This window comes from Neofelis nebulosa, chromosome 3 (genome assembly GCF_028018385.1).
Source record: "Neofelis nebulosa isolate mNeoNeb1 chromosome 3, mNeoNeb1.pri, whole genome shotgun sequence".
Taxonomy (NCBI): Eukaryota; Metazoa; Chordata; class Mammalia; order Carnivora; family Felidae; genus Neofelis; species Neofelis nebulosa.
This window is the reverse complement of record NC_080784.1, coordinates 173,389,197-173,411,254: the sequence shown is the minus strand read 5'-3', so window position 1 is coordinate 173,411,254 and position 22,058 is coordinate 173,389,197. Positions and strand designations below refer to the sequence as shown.

Sequence of the window (22,058 nt, the reverse complement as noted above, 5' to 3'; positions counted from 1 at the left end):
GAACAAAGAACTGAAGATTGTTATAATTGGAGAGAATGGTAACCAGGTGAAAGCAACAGAGTCAAAATCTTCAGCCACCGGCGCAGGCTCTGGTCAGTGAGAGGGGACACTGGAGGTAAATGGCTAGAATGACCATATTGGGGCATATCGCCTGAATGTCAGTTCTGCCTGTATGTGACAAGCAGGAAATAATTCTAGAAGGCTGCACAGAGGCCAAGTTATAGAGGGCGATGTGTATTGTAAGCTAGTGTCTGAACTTTGTGCAGTCAACACGGAGATGCCACTGACAACTTCTGATGTATCATTCCAGTTTGATTTTAGGAAGATCACTCTGGCTTCCGTGTGGAGGATGCATAGAAAATGGAAAGGGAGTAAGAATGGAGGCAAGAAGACCCCTGAGGAGGCTGCCTGTGCCAGTGTTCTTATTGCAGCACAGTACTAGGGTGTTGCTGGTGCTCCATACAAAAAAAAATGGGATGCTGTCTCTTCTCACTGAAATCTGAAAACACAAGGAGCCAGACACTACGTCATGTGATTAACCTTAGTGAGACCAACCTTGGGGGGAATGAGGTACAGAAACGGGTTATTAGGGGGAACCTTCTAAAAAGCTGAAGTGAAGTCTTCAAAGGCCAATCTCCCTTCTGTCAGTGGGATAACCTAGTTCTATTCAGGGCAGAGTGAATGAAAGCATCAAGATATTGTAGTATGTTTTTTTAAAACTTCAAATTCCAAGTTCCATTTGAATGGCCATATTTAACATTTGGGTGAAAAAGCTGTTCTGAGAGATCCATTGAAATACCTGTTTTGCCCAAGAAGTAGGGCTCAACCAAGTCCCTTTCCAGTATCCCACAGAACCATAGAGCTCTTATCCTTCTATTGCTTGCCTCAGAGTCAAAGCTCCTGTGAGTTAGGGCCCAAATGGGATGTTGGTTACTGAATCTGTAAGGTCATGCTTATGCTCTCATTTTCAGAGTCAGACCCAACAAGGGTGTGGATGCCGGCTCTTCCATCCACACAGCTGTGAGGCCTCAGTGGCCATTTAACTTCTCTCTGCCCCTCAGTTTCTACGTTCGTGAAATGGGACTTAAAATAATGGTAATTGCCTCATACAGTTGTCATGAGGTCTTAATGAGATGCTGTGTTTAAAGTCTTTGGCACAGTGCAGTCACACTATATTATGTAATTTAGAGTATCACTGTCATCTTGGGTGACATCTTCAATTTCTTCCTTGATAAAATGGAGATAATGTTCACCATTGTTTCTTAAGGTCCCAGCACAACGCCTAGCACACAACAGATGCTCAGACAACAACAAAACCCCAAAATTCTCCCCAAAAAACCATTTGTTGAATAAACAAATGAATGAATGAGGAGAAGGGAAAGGAGAAGAATATCTTTTGTAATTGTCTTAACAATTGTCCTGAGGCTCAAGTGAGGTAGAGCTGAAGAAAGCCTTCTGTGGACAGTGAAATGGTATTCAAAGGTAAGCTAATAATAATATTAGCATTTTAGAATAAAGAAGTGCCTTGATTGGCATATTTTTCCAAGATTTTATTCAGTATGTCTTGTATTTTGGCTACTGGTCCTTAACATTATTCAATTAACTCTCCAAGGGTCTAATTATGTGACCCCTGGCAACTCAGAAGTCTTAGGCCAAGCTCCCTAGACTGGGCTGTAATACGTGGTGAGGGCATGTGGAGGACCTCCTGATCCTTGAAGTTATTCTCTGTATTGTACTGGGTATAATCTTAAATGTCAAAATTAGAGCTTTATTCCTCAGTATACTGAACAAGGGATTTGCGTTTAGTGAAAAACTTCTAACTCCATAGGAATTAACTCATTTCTCCCCTTCCCGAGAGTGGAGTTTGATAAAGGGTATGCTAGCATGCAAGAGATTTGGAAGCCACAAGGAATAAAAAAAATGTAGAAGGGCAATCCCACAGGGCCTGGACACTTCAAAAGTTTTGTGCCCCTTGCTCAGCCGTGGATGCTGGGTTTTTATCTCTACTTTCCAATAACCTTTATTGTGAAGTGACTGTTAGGAGATCAGTGTAAACTTCTAGAAGAAACAAATGACTTTGAGTCCTTACAAAATGGGTATTATAATTACCCCCTACCAGTACTCACCCACAGTTGTTCCCAACACTGGAGTTAGATAAGCTGGGTTCAAATTCAGGCTCTTTCACTTACTAGCTACGTGACCTTAGGGAAGTTATTAAACCTCTTTCTGCCTCCTTGCTTTTTTCCTGGAAAAGGGATAATAGTAGCAGCTATCTCAAGTATGACAAAAATGACCCATGCAAAACTATGTCGTTAGAGATCAGAGTGGTGGTTACCCTTGGTGAGGAGGTAGTGACTGGACAAGGCCATAGGTAAGCTTCTGGCATGGTGGTCATGTTTTTCATCTGAGTGCTGGTGACAGGGATGTATTCGATCTCTAAAAATATGATATGTGTACAATTCTATATCTACATTATTTTTAATAAAAAGTTTTTAACAAAATCCATGTAAACAACTTGACACGTAGTAAGTATTCAATCAGCATAGAATAAGTTACTGTTGGCCATTATTCTTATCTCCTGCTGAGTGATCACCCTCTAAGGCTTTAACATTATTCCTAAGCGTAAGAAAAATAGGGAATAAGATGAGGTCAGGGAATATTCACACTTAGGTGTCAGGAAATTATGCTAAATAGATTCTTTTCGCTATTGTCTCTAATGTTTTAAATGCTTCTTTCTAGAAATACTACAGCACAGTTAGACTCAGTCACACTCCCAGAATTTCTCCTCTTAGGTGAGCATCTTATTTGTAAAGAAGAGATTAGGGGCCTGTCAGGAGCTGAGTTTGCTTAGCACTTTGTGGAAGATTGAGAAAATGTCAAGCGGCCATATTTGAATCAAGGTTGTGGTGAAGCTGGCCAGGCTGATAGAAATACCATTTCCTGGTGCCACCACAGTTTAGAATAGAGGTCCTGAAAACAGAGAGGAAAAATCCCCACAAAAACACTGCCATAGCCGAGTGTTATCATAATACTGTAAGCTCAAAATGTCTTGACCCAGCGCCCCAGCAAGGTCATCTCAGAAACAACTGGGCTTTAGCAACTTGTCTTACCTGCCTCAGAATGACTAAGGCCTATTTAAACCTCGTGGTTAATCATTAATGAAGATTTTTGATAAACAAAGTAGAGCAAGCCAAGAAAAAAGGATGGCTAAAAATTAGCTCAGCAAAGGTCATATTTCTTGCAAATGCAGGGTTTGGTGTTGCATTTGATTGTGAGTATAATTGTGTGGAATGGAGTCACAGGGAAATATAATCCCATTGAGGAAGCCAGTGAGTCTCTGAAGATTTTACTTGGAACCCTACTGTGCCCTCAGTTATCTGGAGGACTATAGGCCTCCCTCATCTTTGCTGAGAAGCCCTGCATCTGTAGGGCTTCCAGAGGGAGAGTGGGGACATCTGGCCAGCACATATAGCTGCAGTATGATCTCCAAGAGAAAAGAAAGGTTCCAGAGGCTGGAAACTGGATCTAAGGAAGGAAAGGGCGGAGAACACTAAGAGCCTTGGGTGTCCCTACAAACTCTCCCCCACGAGATCAAGGTTGATGGGCATCACTTGGGGCAACGAAGACAGAAAGGTGGGAGTTGCCCACTAGGGGGAGTGCTCAAATGCACCATCCTGTTGATTGAAAGAAAGCCCTCAGTTTCTGTAGTTTAATAAAAGCAGGTCTCCACCATTTTCTGGAATTCAAAGTCCTAAGGAAGAATGATTTATGGCTCTTCCCACTTCCTTGTTATAGGGACCAAATCTCTTCCTTCTATAGTTAGCACAGGTCCATGAACCATGTTTAATGTTGAACAGAACTATGGTTGAGTTTTTCACTCCACACCCTTTTTCTCTGAGACAGCTTATTCCAGGTCCCTGACTATTCCAAGGTTTTTCTTCTGGACTTGGCCACCTCCTATTCCCTCTTTTCTCTGCTTACCTGCCTTAATCCCTACTCATTCTATAGATCTTTGCTCAGATGCCACTTTGTTCCCCAAATCCTCCTTAACCCCCTGCACAAGCCTGCATGGCTGCCACCTCCCATTTCAGAGCACTTGCAACACTGTCCTATCAAGCCTGGGAGTTTCTAGAGAGCAGAGAGGGTCAATTTTGTTGATTGTTGTCTCTCCAGTGCCTCGAGTTGGCATTCGATAAATGTTTACTGAACAAATGGAAACAAAAGGAATAAAAAGGGGTAAAATGGAAAGGCTTAAAAGAGTTAATGTAGCAGAATGCATTCACACTACAGGGGAAGAGAAAGGAAATCTGTTTCTTGAGTGCCTACAACATACCAGGCTTTTTTAGATTCATTAATTCATCTGATTTTCACAATAACCTTGTGACGTCAGGATTGTTATTTCTATTTTACAATTAAGAAACTTGAGCTCAGAGAGGTGAGGCGTCTGTTCCAAAATCACATGTCTGGTCAGTAGCAAAGCTGGGGTTTTACCCCCCAGGCATGTGGACTACAAACCCAGCCTTGTTCCACTAGGTCACAGTGCTTGTCCACAGAGGTAAGTCTTTGGGCAAATTTTTTTCCAGGTATATTGGTGTGAGACATTAGGAAACAGGGAAATACTATATCTAGAAAGGGATGTCTAAAGAGGGAAATGAGGGGAAAGAAAAGGCTGTATCCAGTCCAACAGCTTAGAGCTTGGAATTGAAGCAAAACACTTTGTGGATGTCTCCTGAGCCTCATTTTGTATTTAAACCTAATCATGCCCTTGACCTTGGGTGGTCAGAGATGGGGAATGTGTGAAGAAAGTGGTAGGGTAGGCATAAAGTGAATACATCTGTATCATCCTACCTAGTAGTTTTTTTAAAGGCTGAAGACGTATTTTTTTTAAGGGTCATGAGGTCAAAATGTCATTTCATCAAAACAGCCATGCCAAAATGTCACATTTCGTGTTTTAACTCTGAGAGAAGCCGAGTGCCCTGAAGGCTTTATAACAAAGATACTATCACATAATAACTGAGGTAATATACTATACATTTCTGTTAAATAGTCAAGCACCCTAATATCCTTAAGACAGAGTTCGGTAAGCCAGTAAGGTCAGTTATAGCTAACGAAACACACCCAGCACAGCGTGTGCCAGTAACAGCATCCAATGAACATTGGACTGTCATGGGGTTTTCCTTCACTAGAAAAGAAAAACCAGAACTTTGTTTTCTAACTATTCTTTCAACTAAATAATACCTATGTATATTGTCCTGACAGATTTTTTTTTAGAATAAAAAAATGGCACCTACCTAGTGAAGAATCAGAAGGGTATAGGCGACTTCCCACGACAGTTCTTTAGCCTTCTCTATCATCTCTGGGACAGCCTTGCAGATAGAATTCCTTAAACCTCCCAGCGTGTATATTTCTAGCAGCTCCACTTAGAGACACTAGGTCTTCCAGGCTGAGAATAGGCATTTTCAGCCATTCTGCTTTCTTGTCCCCATCCGAGGAAAAGAGGTCGCATAGGGAAACATACTAGAACCCAACCAAAAACTGCACTTGTAGAAAAGCTTTTCTTTTCTTATTCTAGGCTCTGAAGGAGGTCGCTGGATGACTGTTTTTACCCATTTCCAGGGTCAGTGTGCTATTAGAAAAAACCTGAGACTTGGGATCTGACCGCAGATTTCAGTCCAGGTTTTTACCAGCCCACGTGAGCTTGGCCAGTCACATTGCCTGACCTGCCTACTTCACTGAGTTATTGTGAGGTTGACCCAAGATTATGGGAGCCAAAGAGCCTAATGAGTCACGTAATCATAGCATTTGTCCCTACCCAACATGTTGTTTATCTGCTCAAACTGTGTTCTCCCACCAGAATGTAAGCTCTACTTGTGCAAGATTTTGTGGGTTTGTTCATGCTTGTAGCACCTACAACAGACCCTGGCACCTAGTGGCGGTATAATACCTATTTTGTACAATTGTTCTTTTTCTAATGAGATCAAACTCTGTGATTCTGCAGTTTGAAGGACATCTGTACTCTTCTCTTAGAAAAGGAATCAGCAGATCCTTGAAAATATTGCCTAATGATCTGTCATCTTGGTAAGTCTCCTGGCCCCTCTTGCGTCTAAAAAAGGCCTTTATCTTTTTAAGAGAAAGCAAGAAGTTACTGTTTCAAGAAAGGTGGGAAGTGACGCCACAACCCAGACTGCTCAAGACGAAGACGGTAAAATTCTTGATCAATGGCAAAGCCATGTGGGGAAAATTTTAAAAGTATTTCCATTGGCAGCCCATCACTTTCCCTTGAGTCATTTGATTGGCTCTGCTGTTGGATATTGTCTGAAGTTAGTGATGCCTTTCAGAAAAAAGGGAAGGAAGTGTTCTGCTAACCTTGCTGTGCGCTGTGAAAATGAGGAACACAAGATTTTGGTTTCCAGTGCAGTGACAGACATTCAGGTCACCCAGCGCTTTCACAAGACCACCGGACAAACCCAACGTTGCCTCCATTTAGAGGTCTGAGTGTAAAGCTCTTGGGATCATAAACTTCAGTGCTGACAGCAGTGACAGGCGTTGCCAAATCCTATTCCAGTCTAGATGTTGAGCAGAATTTGGGTGCTTAACCTTCAAACACCTAAGCCCAAGTTTGAAAATATTGATAATTCACAATTTTTACTATGTAACCCATCTTTGATGGTAATTCCAAGGCAAAGACAGGACAGTAACTTGCCAGTTTCTCCAGCTCAAAATACTAAACCAATTGCTTCCTTCTACACTGTAAAGCTCTTTCTAATTTTGTTAGGAAAAAATCAGTATAAAGAAAACACAATTTAAAATAAGGCCTGGAAATTGCTTTAAAGAAAGCTTTATTTACTACATACATCCTAAGAATGTATTGTATATGGAGCAAGATCTAAATAAATTTAAAAGCTTTTCAAATACAAAGCAACTAAAGATAAAAACTAAATTGCTAGCATGTTTGAAACAGAGAACACTAAAGCTTTTTTTTTTAAACATTTATATAGTTTGTTCTTAACCCTAAAAAAAAAAAAAGTTCACATTTCAAGTTATAAACTTACCTCAGTAGTGTATCTGAAATGGTTTTGAAACAGAAACAGACAGACCAGATAGGAGGCTCACCAACATTTGTTTTTAAGGTAGTTTGGTAGTTGCAATGTTAAGATATCAATTTTTTTTCTTTTCTTACTACTTTTTTTTTTTTTTCAAATAATTTACAGGCATATGTAAAATACAGTAAGACCGCTGGGTCAGAGTCTCATCCAGTGAACCTCTGTGACAGTTCTTCATTGGAAGGACAGTACTTCTTTCACACAAAGTCAAGGGATGAGGATCTGATCCAAATTGCATTTTGTTGGATTACTCATTCCAACAGATTTGAGTTTGGATGCAGCTTGCTGGGTACATCATCAGGAACATTGCACAATTATTTATGTCATTCAAGAATGGTGGGAAATAAATGTTAGAAATGTTTAAAGGCCTTTGCAGGCACTCAATAATTTTACAGAATAGTTAAATAAATATTGCTTATATATAAAAAATTCATCCCACCCTAAAATGAGGGGGAAAAGAGGCATTTGGGAATGTCTTAATTTAAAACTGAAAACAAAACTACAATAGTTGCTAAAGGCGTGATCTTATTATTAATCCATAAATACGAATTCAGCCATCAGCAAAAACTGAGTGGAAAGATTTTACAGATCTCTAATGTGACATAAAAACACAACTGTGTACTTGCTACCTATTGCACACCTCAATTCCTTGATGGAGCCTTTAAAAAAAGTTCCAAGTTGATGTATTTCCTAAAGCAGATGACAATCTTAACATTTTACTGTATTTTACATTCACTCTGATAAACACAAGCCTTGAAACAGGCACAACACTGCAACAATACATTTACTTCCTAATAAAACAACAATTTTTAATAACATTGAAATAAAATGGTTTCATTTTGCATTAAACTATACACCATGAACTTCTGCAACATGAAACAACTAAAAGCCAGCATTAGGAGATTATTTACAAACTATCTTTTAACTCCTCCAGGTCTCTCCTCCTCCTCCTGGGTGTGTAGGTCCCCATTCAGTACACCTGCCATGTGCGCAGCTACGGAGGAAAGCCCTGCTCAATAAACATATTTCCAACACCCTTGCCGCCCAAGACGTCTCGCATTGAAACATGATAAAAGCAACTAGAAGCATTAACTTTCTGTGACTAGAGTCTTTGGGGGCCTTGTCTACAATGACATTCACTGTCTCTACAAACTCATACTTCAAAAAATGAATAAAATAAAAGCATTAGAAAAAGAATTAAGGTTTTATAGAAGACAGTTAAATAGCTATGCAAAGATGTCTTATGGAATCTATGAAAACCTTGTGCTTATGCATACTCTGCTATTGAAAATACCTTCCCAACCAAAACAGAACAAAAAAAACCCACAACAAAACACCCCCCAGCCCCGACAAAAACCCAGGAAGAAGTATAAAAGCCATCAATGTTCTCTCTTTCAGAGTAATTCATTTTGCCCTAGACTTGCCAGACTCACAGGTGGGGCTGGGGAAAGGAGGAAGGAAGGAGTAGGGGTGTGGGGAGGGAAAGACAAATGGAGAATGAACAGGGTCCAGGGTGATGGTGGCAGGTGAGAGCTTTCCAGTGTTTGGACTCAGATATGTGACAAGTCTTTTCAACATGGGCTTAAGGAGAAATCGAGTGTTTAATTCCTTAAAAAAAAAAAAAAAAAAAAAAAAGAACTGTCATAGAGAACAGATGGTAACACCGTCAACCCTTAATGCCAGCTAAAATAGAGATTTTACTCACTTTAAAATTGCACTTTCCAGTATAACTTTTAAAATAACATTTTATGTAGTATTTTAAAGCACTATTGTTTGTGTCTTTAAATATTGAATATATTTTTCAAAATAGTTCCCTAGCTGCTCAAGTGTGCTTTTCAATATATAGTTGATATATTATTGAAGGTACTACAAAATAGAAATCTCTGGAGTGCAGAAGTTAAGAAAATAACCTTCATACTGAAAATATATCCTTAAAAATACAAAAAACAAAAACCTCTATACAAATGTACTACAGCGTACAAATTTTTCAGAGATGGTATTAAGGCACGAACCATTGCAAGTCTCTTAGAAATGTATGAACACAGGCTGCTAAATTGCAAACAGTCTTAAAAAAAAACTAGTGAAAACTTCATCATGAATATAAAATATTTCAGTATGACATTTGATAACATTCTTCACTTTCATAGGTGTGCTAATCCTGCACGTTCTTTCTTCATAAATAGTAAAGTGTTCCTTCAGGGGTAGTTCGTGGTCTGTCTCCACTCTCCTCACCAGTGTCAGTATGTCTGGTAGACGTCGTGGATGGGCACCTGGATAGCAGCGGCGGGGAAGGCCTGAGGTATGTAGCCCGCATATCCTCCATAGACGGCGGCAGCGGCAGCCGCATTCTTCTGTAGTGTGGCGATTGTGGCCGTGGCTGGAGCAGCAAATGGAACGTAACTGGCCCCGTAGATCCCCGCAGTGGGAATTCTCTGAACGTTTGGAGCCACTGTATACACTGGAGTTATCGGGCGGCCCTGAGGAGGAGAGACAGAAAGGATCCTCATTGCGCGTAGGTGCCTGTTCCATTTAGTCACCCATTCCTTCCAAGGCTCCGTTCGTTCTTTCAGTTCCCGGGGGTCGGGGGTAGGAGGAGGTAAAAGCGAAGGTTTTCATTCTCAGGGTGGGGTTGGGGGAGGGGGGCAGAGGGGTAAAGCACATAACTGCTGTAAGGGAAGGTGGAAAGAGCCATCAAGGTAAGCTGGAAATTCATCCTCCAGGCGCATCCAAATTCCACTGGTCAAAGTGACAGAACCGTAGAGCTACAAGTTAAATAGTCTGGAATCTTCTACCTGCCATTCCTCTCAATCAGCATGAGCAGGCTAGCAAAGGGAGTTGAGTAATCTACCCTTTGCTCAGATGATCTCATTGTAATTAAAAATATTTTCCCTAAAGTATATACCAGCTGCTTCAACTCTAATTTAACTGAAGGAACAAGATGCTTCAAAAACAGAGAGGAAAACAGACTGTGACAATGTTATGGAACCAAGTATATAGATCTCCGAAGGGGCAGCTTTTTAAGCTGTGATCTAAAAAAAAAAAAAAAAAAACTGCAACCCTCTACAATTTTCGGCAAATGCTACTGATGGTTTCAACCTAAGATATGACACCACTATATATACAGTACACCCTTGAATGACATGGGTTTGAACTGAGTGGGCCCACTTATATGTGGATTTTTTCCAATATATTCAGCACAGTATTGTAAATGCATTTTCTCGTCCCTATGATTTTCTTAATAATATTTTCTTTTCTTTAGCTTACTTTATTGTGAGAATACAGAACATAATACATATAACATACACAATATGTGTTTTACTGACACATATGTTTATGCTATCACCATCTGAGAGCCATTTTGTCAACTGTAACCAAAATGATAATTATACCAATGATAATAATAACTGAGAGACTACGGTATGCTAGGCACTATTCTAAGTACCTTATTTGTATGATGTTATGGAATCATCACAACCACCAATGAAGCCGGTACTGTGACTATACAGAGAGGATGTGTTAAATGACTTGCACAAGGTGACACAGCTTTTAAGCAATGGAATGTAGGACTCTGGAGCCAGCACTTTTAGCCCTGTATTATCTGGTCTCCTACAACATGTTAACAATGACTACCTCACTGGCATTGCTTCATAACCACAGACAGAAACTTCAGAACTGGGAAGCCTGTGGTTTGCAGCAAGACAGAAGCAAGTTTTTACAAACGTATGGACGTTTATTTAGTGACAAAGGGACACAACTGCAGGGAGGGAGAAATCCGAGAGAGACCTTTTCATGTACTACCGTCCAGTCCCCAACACCTGGGTGTGGCTGGGGTGAGCAGCGGATGTTGGGGATGGGGAAAGAGAGGAAAAGGCCCCATCAAGAGGAACGGTTATCCTTGTTCTACTTATCCCAAAGATTTCTGAAGACTGGGGACACTTTGAGAAATAAATTTGAAAAAGTGACTGTCTATGCCAGCAAACATTTTTTTAAATTACTTATAAAGGCTATATGAAATTTAGGCTATAAAATGGCTAAACAGGAACATCCCTAAGCACGTGCAAAACAGGAGTATGAATGAAAGTGTTCCACGGGAAGGTTCTGGAACTAATGCTGGGAACTGATTTCTAGTGTGGCTCCACTCAGAAAGGTGTTCTATTCACCAATCAGTAGTGCTTAAAACGCTCCTTCCTCTGTTGCAACTTGGCAGAGAATACGGGCGAGGCAGAGAGCTGAACATTTTGAGAACCCAGGTCAATGAACTCAGAGGGAGGTCCCCGAGTACCTAGATCAGTGGGTGAGCACCAAGAAGCACACACACTCAAAGAAGTCATTCCTGGAGTTCACAAGTAAGTAGCTACAAGCAATTTGCACGATATGTTGAAGGAAGGAAAAAATCTGCCCTGGGATCAATGGATAACAACTGTACACTGAACCAAGTCACAAGCAAAGACTTTGAACAAAGACCCTGATGGCGACATTCAGTGCAGACCGATAAAAGACAGAAACAGCCTGTGATCTAGAGCGTGAGTCCAAGAACTGGAATTTGGGACACTATGCACCAAGGACAAAAGTTCACGAGTTTCTTAGTAACGAGAAATTAGAAATGACCAGAATTCCACTAAGTGTCGTTTGTAGGTTACTCTAGATACTTATAGTGAGTTCACAAAAAGTAGCTACATTTAGCTGCCATCTTACAGTATGAGTCATTTACAACCTATTCCTTTTCTTGGCTTTAGTCCAGACTAGACGACTACTTGATGATACATTGGTAAATGAATAAATTTCAGCTGGAGTGACCCTTTCTGAATAACACAGCCCAGAATGGTGCACAGGGAGGGCAAAAGCAAATAAATATATAGCATCATAGTGCAGTGGCTCACAAGCATGGCTCTATTTCAGCATTGCTGAGGAGCCTATACAAAACACGGATTCTAGAACCCCAGCCCAGTTCTGCTCATTGGGTATCTTCCGGGGTTTGAGTCTAAGAAATCTGTTTTTTGTTTTTAAGTTTATTTATTTGTTTGGAGCACGAGAGAGAGTTTGCACACACTCCCGAGCAGGGGAGGAGCAGGGAAAGAGGGAGAGAGAGAATCCCAAGCAGAAATCTTGCACTCACAGCACTGAGCCTGATGCAGGGCTTACTCCCATGAACTACGAGATCATGACTTGAGCCAAAACCAAGAGTCGGATGCTTAACCGACTGAGTGACCCAGGCGCTCCTAAGAATCTGCTTTTTAAACATACTCCCTGGATAATTCTTATCCAGTTAGGTAAGAGACCCTAGGTCTGAGTATATGTGCTTGTGGAATGATAAGGTATTTGAGATTCACTGCCTCACAAAAAGTAGCTTTAACACGATGTTTTTGTTGTTATTGTTTTGGATGAATGACATTATCACCTATAGGTATTCCCTAAGTGCTATGCACTGAAGATAAAAAGAAATGTAAGATGTAGCTCGTGGTCTAGAGGAGCTTCATCAGTTGGGGAGACAGAACATACTGGCAGTCATATGCCAAGTAACAATGTGGGTAATGAGAAACACAGGAGAGATGATTTCCAAGCCTAGGTGGTTGGGAAAGATTCTACAGAAGACTCGGGGCTGAAAAGACCACAGAGAAGAGAAGCTATGAGCAAAGGTGGGGAAGGAGGCTGAAATAGGAAGACAGGACAGGGAGGAGGAATGGGGAGAGCTGGATCAGGTTGGAGAAGAGGATTAAGGGTGGATTTTGCAAAGTTTTATTTTTTTATTATTATTTTAAAAAATATTTTAATTTATTTTTGAGAGAGAGACAGAGAATGAGTGGGAGGGGCAGAGACAGAGGGAGACAGAATCCAAAGCAGGCTCCAGGCTCTGAGCTGTCAGCACAGAGCCCGAATTGGGGCTTGAACTCATGAACTGCAAGATTGTGACCTGAGCCGAAGTCAGACGCTTAACTGACTGAGCCACCCAGGTGTCCCTGTAAAATTATTATATATCTACATTTCTACAGATACATATTTTTTAAGTTCATTTATTTATTTTGAGACAGAGAGACAGAGACAGAGAGAATATCCCAAGCAGGCTCCACGCTGCCAGCGAGGAACCCAATGCAGGGCTTGAACCCATGAACCAGATCATGACCTGAGCTAAAATCAAGAGTCAGACACTTAACCGACTGAGCCACCCAGGTGCCCCTCCACAGATATTTCTCTCTCCATGCACACACACTTACACACCTGTGTGTGGATACACAGGTGTAAATATTCATACCCAGCAGAAGCGGGGCTATGGGGGGAAGGGCAGGGGGAGAGAACTTAAAAAATCATCACTGAACTGCAATTTGGCAAGTGAAAATGTGAGCGATCTCCCTGGACTCTGCAAGTCAGCCCCTTAACAGTAAGAACATGAATTAAAAATTATCCAGCATCATAATATTGAATGCACAATATTATATGCACAATATTGTATGCACAATATTATGACACAGTGAAGAATTACACGTGTCATTTCTGCACCATGCCTCCCATCTTTAATACAGTGATAATATTAGGGTAGTATAATTATTCTTTCAAACTTTTCCGTCCTGTCATGATTTACAGTAAACATTTTTTCTTCACCCAATCCCATACTTCATCGGAGAGCTCGGCACACAGCAAACTCTCCTGCTGAATCGTCAGTGAATCTGTGATTAACAGAGGCCTCACACACAAATGACAATGACCACAGCAAGGGCTCTACCTGGAAAGGTGGCGGCGTTGACACAGCAGGAATGACGGCGGCGGCGGCGGCGGCAGCAGCTGCGGCGCTGGCTGGGTCTGGCTGCACCGCGATGGGGCTGATCATGTGCTCCATTGTGTGGATTTTGCCATCTTCAATTATTTTAGGGGCTGGGGCGGCCTGAAATACGGAATACTGGGCCCCAATGGCAGGGATGGCCACTGTAAGAGAAAGGAAAAGCACACGGCTTGAAAGTCCCGAGAAAGAGGTGTCACTTTCTTGGTATTTTTCAAAACCAAGTTTAGTGGTCACGGACCTCCCCTGCTAATTAATGTTGTCTCTCAGTACAGGTAACAAGGTGCTACCCAAGAGGAAGAAAGGGTTGCTGGCAGGCAGGCCCCCTGTTCATCTTGCAAAAGGATCCACGTGTGTACGGAGGGGTCTCCCAACAGATGCTCACGCAAGGGGAGTCCAGAGTTGGGTTCCGCACCAACATTTTTCCTACCGTTTCTACAGAGAAATCTCATTTTGAATCTTACTCTTAATGTCCAGCAAAAGAAAGGGCCTTCTGACTGAGACAGCAGGTTCAAGGCGAGACGTGAGATCAGAGGCCCTCCAGCGTGGGAGAGTGAGCCTGTTGGTCCTCATCACTCACCTCACTCATTACGAGACTCGCCACCCTTTCACTTGCACATTTTAAAAAAAATTTTTTTCTAAATTTATTTATTTTGAGAGAGAGAGAGAGAGAGAGAGAGAGAGAGAGAGAGACAGAGAGGGAATGAGCACGCACGCGAAAGAGAGAGAGACAGAGAGAGAGAGAGGGAGAGAATGAGCAGGGGAGGAGGGCAGAGACAGCGAGCAAGAAAGGAATACCAAAGAGGCTCCTTACTGTCAGCGCAGGGCCCAATGTGGGGCTTGAATTTACAAACCATGATGTGAGATAGTGACCTGAACCGAAATTAAGAGTCAGACGCTTAACCAACTGAGCCACACAGGCACCCCTCATTTACACATTTTAAGAAGCAGGCGCTGGAGAGGGTTTCCTTCTGAGAACTCAGAGGTCTGTGTACACTTCACTCTGTTATTTCAGATTTCGGCATTACTGATTCAAGGAAAAACACATAATAAAAAAATGGCAAATTCCCTCATTTGCTAATGTCTGCTCATAGTAGTGAAGCAGTGAGTGATTGCTTTTATGATGAGCACTTCGAAGATGTGTTTCTGTGAGGAAAGTCCAAAGGACTCTATTTTAAGCAGGGGTTCAAACAGACAGCAGTTACTGAATGCCAATGTATGATAAAGAGAAGTAAGAAGGAAAAAATATTAGCCCTGGTTTTGGGGGAGTTTGTGTAAGTATGTGGTGTGTGTGTGTGTGTGTGTGTGTGTGTGTGTGTTGAAGGGTAAGCAAGAATATAAAATACATACACAAAGTATGCTTTCATTTATGTTTTTCCTACAACTGTAAGCATATTTACTCTAACGCAAACTGATCTGAAATAAGGTACAGACAAATGATTGCAGGCTAAACAACAGTGTGGCCTTTCAATATAATACATCTAAAACCTTAATGAAATCTTTCAATCATATGGTCTTATGGCCAGATACTCCACCATTGCCCTGATGCTTCTCCTAAAATATAAAGTTCTCATTTTCTGGATGAATCAGAAAGAGAGCCCAGAAGATGGGGACCAGAGGTGATTATGAGTTTAAGCTACACTGGGGTTGTACTAAGTAATTCTGGATTGTTTAGGCTGTCCGCTCACAGGAATTTTTACCTCAGGCTGTAGGACACGACTATACGCTTAAAATTGGTTTAAGAGTTCATTTCTCCAGTTAAATCTTAAGCTGTAGCCACTTGCCAACAGGAGTCCAGTTTCCAACAAGTAGAAGTGACAACTATCGTATCCAGGCTCTGTTTTATGGCATTACAGAGAGCTATGGGATCAGTTTTACATTGCTTATAGTGTCAATGGCATTTGTAAGGAAATCCAGACTAAGGAGTCATTTGACTGCAGAATCTGCAACATTTTTTTCCTAGGCAAAAAAATTATCCCTGGACTATTTCAAAAGGAAGCTCTGCTGGGAAAATGCGTTCTAAGCCCTTTGTGGCAGTGCAAACCTATGCCCCAAACGCAGATTCGTTGACTCTCTTTTAGCTAGGGGGTGGAAGGTACAGTCCTCAACCAGAAGAAAATCAAGAGGAGCTGGGCTTCAAGGTAAGGATTCTCTCAAAGCGCTCTTCAGTCTACCCTCCACGAAGCCAGGAAGAGAGCTGGAGGAGGATGGCTCTGACTCTCCACGAATGAATTTTCCTTATGTGTGGATATTTGTGTGGTGTGTGCTAATAGGGAGTTGGTGCTATGATGCTCTCACAATGGAATTCCTTAGAAGTGAGGATCAGAAAGATCTGACTCACGCCAGATGACCAATGGGCACTAATAACACTGGCAGAGTGGTTTGTAGGGCCTGGAGGTGAAAGCAAAGTTCAAGGTCTCTGGCTTGAATTACTTGAGTGTCCCTACCTGCAATCTATTGATCCAGCAAGAGGGGGAGATGAATGCTGGAAATGAGAATCCAGGAAATTAGCAGCTGCAAAAACTTTCACCACTGCCTTGTTCCCAGGTATTCTGGTTGGTTATAAAACCATGACAAGGGACAAGTTGTGTTTTTTGCTCCCGAAGGGGGATTTCCTACCCTTCCCACCAACTCTCAGAACTGGCAATAAGCTGTATCCTCTGGCTTTTTGACAGCTAGTGGAGCAATAGGCCTGAGTAAGAAAAAGATGGTTTGAGCTGGTAGAAGATACAGAAGAATCTCCTAATCTTCCATTTTCTTCCTCTGTCCCTCCTCACCACTCCAACTCTGCCTACTGGGTCACAGACTGAGAATAAGCCTAGCGACTAAGTGGCACCCATTTGAAAAACCCACTACTGTAAGGTTTGATTTGAACATGGTCAGAGCTAGACCATCCCCTTAAGTCCCACATTAAGAAGGCTCAGGAGGCCACACTCTTGCCTAATCTCTGGCTGCCTATGAGAAAAGGGAACCCGTGTGCAATGAAAGAGCCCAAGGAAAGCCTAGAGTCACTTCAAAGAAAGGGTGGGGGTTTAGGCTGATGCATTCTATCTCTGGTTCATACTGACCTGTACCAGGTTTAATGGCAACTGGATTGACGGCAGAGATTTCCAAATTCGGTACAAGTTCATATCCTTTTTCTTGCTGCTTTCCTTTCCCTTCATGATATCGGCTATATATACCACGGCCAGCCGAATATCCCCCGAGGTAGGAACCCCTGGGCCCTGGGGCTCTGTTGCCAGCCGCACCTCGACCCCGGCCTCTTACGCTGCCTGCTTATAATAACAACACAAAAAAATGATGAGCAACCAACAGTGACCGTACAGGAAGCAGATCTCAACTCAAGGTTCTTGGCCATTTAGTTGTTTGCCATAAGTTGCAGGTGGTTACACCTTTGCTCTTCAATGAGCTGGCAAGATGCTTCAAACATGCTACTCCATCCTAGATTTGCATCCAAAGTATGCCTGCTCGACACAAGAGATGAACTTGCTGATGAGTTCCTAGGATTGCAAGTGCAACTTAATACAGGAAAACATTCACAGAATAGAAAGAAGTCAGATCTGGAAGGGGATCTGCTAGTTCACCTTCCTCATTTTATGCGTGAGAAAACTGGCCTAGGGAGGTGAAAGGGACTGATTAAAGTCACAGAGCCAGTTAATCTGATGACAGCAGGACCCAGAACCTAGGTATTGGTTTCCCAGTATAATGCTTGGTTGGTTTCATTACATGCTAGCCAATAATTTAAACGTCACCACCACCACAACATTGTCCTTCGTGTGCCGACATCCTAGAGATTTAATCTCACAAGGAGCTTTTAAACTAGAGACAGGTGGACTAGCCCCAAATTGGGGAGACCCTGGAAAGGTAGTATGCAAGAAGTGCCTCTATGCCCCTGTGATTTCACCGCTCGCCCCCATACACATGAACAACCCACATTTCCCAAAATGCTGTGGAAGTGAACACTCTAAGTGCCAGCAAAAAACCAAAACTAAAAACAAAAACACCCAGAAGTGACACCCAAAAGAGGGTGGGTCGGTGGGGGGAGGAGCCTGTCTACCAGCCCAGCAAACTACAGCCATAACACCCCTGACTCTGTCCCTGGCCACAGGGCTGTAGGGGACCTCCCCAGCAGTACAGCCCCCACTAACCTTTCACAAAGTAGTCTCTGTTGGGCCCGATGAGCGCGTTGTAGGGGTAGCCGTAGTAGGCCAGCGTGTAGGGGTCGCAAGAGTACACGTAGCTGGGCTGCGGCACCGCCGCCTCGGCCGTGCCGCCGCCCTTGGCCGCCTTCTGGTAGCGGGAGTACTGCTCCTTGTCCACGGGCTTGGCCAGCGTCACCTCGAGGCACGAGCCCTCCAGCTCAGTGCCGTTGAGGTTGTTCATGGCATGCACGGCGTCCTCCCGGCTGACGAAGTGCACGAAGGCGTAGTCGCGGATCTTCTTGACACGCTCCACGCAGCCCGGGTTGAACTGGCCGAAGCTCTTCTTGATGGTGTCCTCCGTGGTCTCGATCATGAGGTTGCGCACGTAGAGGATCTTCACGGTCTCCATCACGTCCTCGTCCACGTCGATCTCGGGCTCGGCCCAGTCCACGGCGATCTGGTGGCCCCACAGCTGGATGCGGCCAGGCATGAGCTTACGGCGCGCCATGGCGGCCGCGCGGTGGCTCTCGTATTCAACGAAGGCGAAGCCGCGGTTCTTCATCTTGTCGGCCGCGCTGGCGTAGACGATCACGTCCAGCACGCCCTCGGTGACCTTGGCGATCTCCTCCAGGATCTCCTCGCGCTTCTTCATCTTGGGGATGCCACCGATGAAGAGGCGGCAGTTGTCCACGCTGCAGCACACGCCGAGCAGGCGGCCCGGGCGGATCTCGTAGTTGTTGAGCTCGCGCACGGCGCGCTTGGCCTCGTTCTTGTGGCAGTACATGACGAAGGCGTAGCCGCGGTTCTTGCCGTCGAAGTCCATCATGAGGCGCAGCTCGTAGATGCGGCCCACCGCCTCGAACACGGGCACCAGCTCGTCCTCGTACACGTCTCGCGGGATCTTGCCCACGAAGACCTCGCAGCCGCGCTGCGGGTGCGGGCCCTCCCAGCCGGGCGGCGGGCCGCCGTACTTGCGCTGCCCGTTCTCCTGCACCATGCTGTAGCCCGTGCGCTCCATCAGCGCCAGCAGCGCCGCCTCGTTGGGCGCGCCGGCCACGCCCTCGGGCACCTTGGCCGAGGACGCGGCGGCCGAGTCGCTGCTCATGGCTGCGGTGGAATCCTCTGCGGTCATAATGTCAAAGGCATCCACGGCTGGAGGAGACCTGCGGGAGGCAGAAGGGAGGGTGAGTGTGGAGTCTGCACCGCGTTGAGCCAAAACTTGCCTACTTCATTCCTGTAAGACACACGAGACCCACGCTTCACTAGCAGGTGGTTAGATGGGGAATAAATACAGCAGCTCTAAGAAGCTAAATTAGTCAGGTTGTTTTGCAGGAAAAACCAGAAGTGACTCGGGGAAAAAAAAAATCAGAATGAGCAAGTACTTCCGCTTAATCAGTACCCCAACAGCTTTGAAGCACAGAGAAACTGTTGTAATTGTTAGTGAAAACCTCATCTTCTTGCAGCAAATGGCAACATCTTTTGCTCAATTCCTGCACTGTCGACTCAGATTGATTTCCTTTTAGTTATAGCATTTTAACCCATTTATCTGGTAGACAAAGCCTCTTTGCTTTCTTTTTTTAAGACAGTCTTTTCCATTTAGAAGTAGAGCAGTGTACTTACATCGTTAAGGAAAACTTTGAGGAGGTGTTATTATAAGAGATAGGTACAGAGCTGTGTATCTGAAGCTTTTTACAAGAAAGAAATGGAACATTCACATTGCCAAGGACTTGTTCTAGGAACTGTGGTAAGAGCTGGTAAGTCTGAATTTTACGGTGTCATTTAGACAAAAGTCTTGGTAGGAACCATTAAAGGATTTGGAATCAGTCCACAAAGAGCTAGATTACGTTCAAACTGGGCGGGGGGGTGGGGGGGTGGTGGTGGGGGGGGTCTGTGAAGCAGCTACTACCTGGTAAGCCACACTGCAGTTTTTGGAAAACTGTTACATGCATTATCTTATTTGACCTCCCTAATCTCCTTACATGGAAAATGATATTATTATTACTCCTAATTTGTCTATGGGGAAATAGGCTCAGAGAGGTTGAGTAAATTGCCCATTTCACACAGCAAGTGTCAGCTCCTAGAAGGACTTGATTCCAAGTCGCTTAGTTCCAGATTCCAGGTTCTGTCGTCAGAAGCAGTGCTGTGCAATAGAACTTTCTGTGAGGATGGAAAAGCTGTTCCCTAGCCACTTTGGCTACTGAGCTAGTGTAACTGTTGAACTGAGTTTTAAATTTTATTTCATTTTAATTAAAATTAAATAGCCACATATGATAGTGCAAATCTAAACCATGCTACCTTTACCTATACAGCACAGGGCTCTGTGGAGAGGATTTCAAATTATACAATAGGATTATCATTAGGAGCTTTGTACTGTGCTTTTGTAAAGAACGGTTCTGCTTGGCCTTTTAAAAAATGAAGTTTATTTCATTTTTGGGGCTATAAAAGTATTCGGGTAAATTTTGTGGAAAATTAAGAAAAGGAGGAAAAGAAATCATTCCTATTATTCCTACCCAATGATAGCCACAATTGAACTTTCCCATCTTTTTTTTTTTTTTTAATAGTTTTATTTTTGGGGGTGGGGTGGGGGGTGGAACTTGGCTTCCAACAAATTTACATACCGCTGCTTTGCTTCATAAGCATTCCTCCCACATTTTTTTTTAAAGTTTATTTATTTTGAGAGAGAGAGAGAGAGAGAGCACGAGCAGGGGAGGGGCAGAGAGAGAGAGAGAGAGAGAAAGAAAGCCAAGCAGGCTTTGTGCTGTCAGTGCAGAGCCCGACTCAGGGCTTGAATTCATGAACCATGAGACTATGACCTGAGCCAAAATCAACAGTCAGATGCTTAACCAACTGAGCCACCTAGGCGCCCCTCCTCCACATGTTTAACACTCTTTGCAAAAACACAATTTTTAATAGCTGCATAAGGTTTCATCATTCAACTGGAATCAGGAGCCTTAGTTTAAAAAATTTACCAATAGGAATTGTATACAAGAATATTAAGGGGAATTTCAAGAATAATTAAGGTAAGTTTGATCTTCTAAAGAAAAAAAAATCAAAAGAAATTATAGGGACACAACAGAAATATGAGGTGTTTATTTGCTGGCCAGCTAAAGCATTTCTTCATTGGCTCATCTGCCATAACATCAAGGGGCAGTACAGCATAGTGGGTAAGTGAGTGGCCACGGGAGACAGACTGGGTGACTGTGTGTAAATCCCAGCTCTAACACTTTCTAGTTGTATGAACTGGAGCAAGAATACTTAGCTGCTCCATGCCTCAGTTTCTCTTTTTATAAAATGGGAATAATGAGGTTAGTACTAAGTTTAGAGGAATATGTGAGTTAATACAAGCAAAGCACTTTGAATTGTGCCTAGAACACTGTAAACGTTCAAGAAATGTCCATTGTTATTGTTGTCTTTAATCCAAACTTCTGGGTAAAACTTCAGACCAATTCTTTCCATTTTAGGGTAATTTTGACACTTTCTCAGTTCTTTAAAAACATCTGTTTCATATGGCTTCTATTCTTATTTTTTATTTCTTTTGCCCTTTAATTGCTTAAGACTGGTTTGACAACATATCCACTTATCATGAAGTCTTTTTTGGTATCAACTTGAAAATGATACATTCGTTCCTGTAGTTTCACACTGAAACAGAAATTTCAATATCAGATTTGAACATGAAGCTCTTCCCTTCCTTCCAAAAGGAACATAAGGATATATTCTTAAGGAAACTATTTGTACAAATACATATGTATTTATAATTTGTGGCCTTTGAAAAGGAAACCCCAGGACATATATAACACGTAAGTGGCAATTCAAAATCTTACATGTTGTGCTACATAAAATATTAACTAAAATCCAAAGGAAGAGACCTCATCGCTCTGCTGAGATATGCAGAGTTGACTTCGTGTTTTCCTAATTGTACTCTGAAATTATGATTTTACACCAAGAAAAGTCTTGTAGTGGTCAGGCTATGGGAGTCATTTCCAGGTGCAACTCCATTAATTTTATCAAAATTTTTGTTTGCTTTCTGTCTGAAATCTGCTG

General features: G+C 42.8%; 1 protein-coding gene and 1 long non-coding RNA gene across 7 annotated transcripts in view; one reads left to right on the top strand and one right to left on the bottom strand.

Moving 5' to 3' along the window:
- The first annotated feature begins 1,196 nt into the window (after positions 1–1,196).
- Positions 1,197–7,039, top strand: LOC131507670 (uncharacterized). The gene is made up of 2 exons (XR_009259621.1): positions 1,197–1,482; positions 6,130–7,039. It is a non-coding gene; the product is annotated as an uncharacterized LOC131507670 (long non-coding RNA).
- Positions 6,823–22,058, bottom strand: part of RBM47 (RNA binding motif protein 47) — a 160,361-nt gene continuing 145,125 nt past the window's right edge. For 5 of the 6 annotated variants that reach the window (XM_058722776.1, XM_058722777.1, XM_058722778.1 and 2 more), the window contains 4 exons: positions 18,024–19,180; positions 16,944–17,150; positions 13,822–14,021; positions 6,823–9,580 (listed from right to left, as the gene is read on the bottom strand). In XM_058722776.1, the coding sequence (XP_058578759.1) occupies positions 9,341–9,580; positions 13,822–14,021; positions 16,944–17,150; positions 18,024–19,149 (1,773 nt within the window). In that variant the 5' untranslated portion in view covers positions 19,150–19,180 and the 3' untranslated portion in view covers positions 6,823–9,340. The remainder of the gene's footprint in view (positions 9,581–13,821; positions 14,022–16,943; positions 17,151–18,023; positions 19,181–22,058) is intronic. The other variant, XM_058722774.1, reaches the window with a different exon arrangement.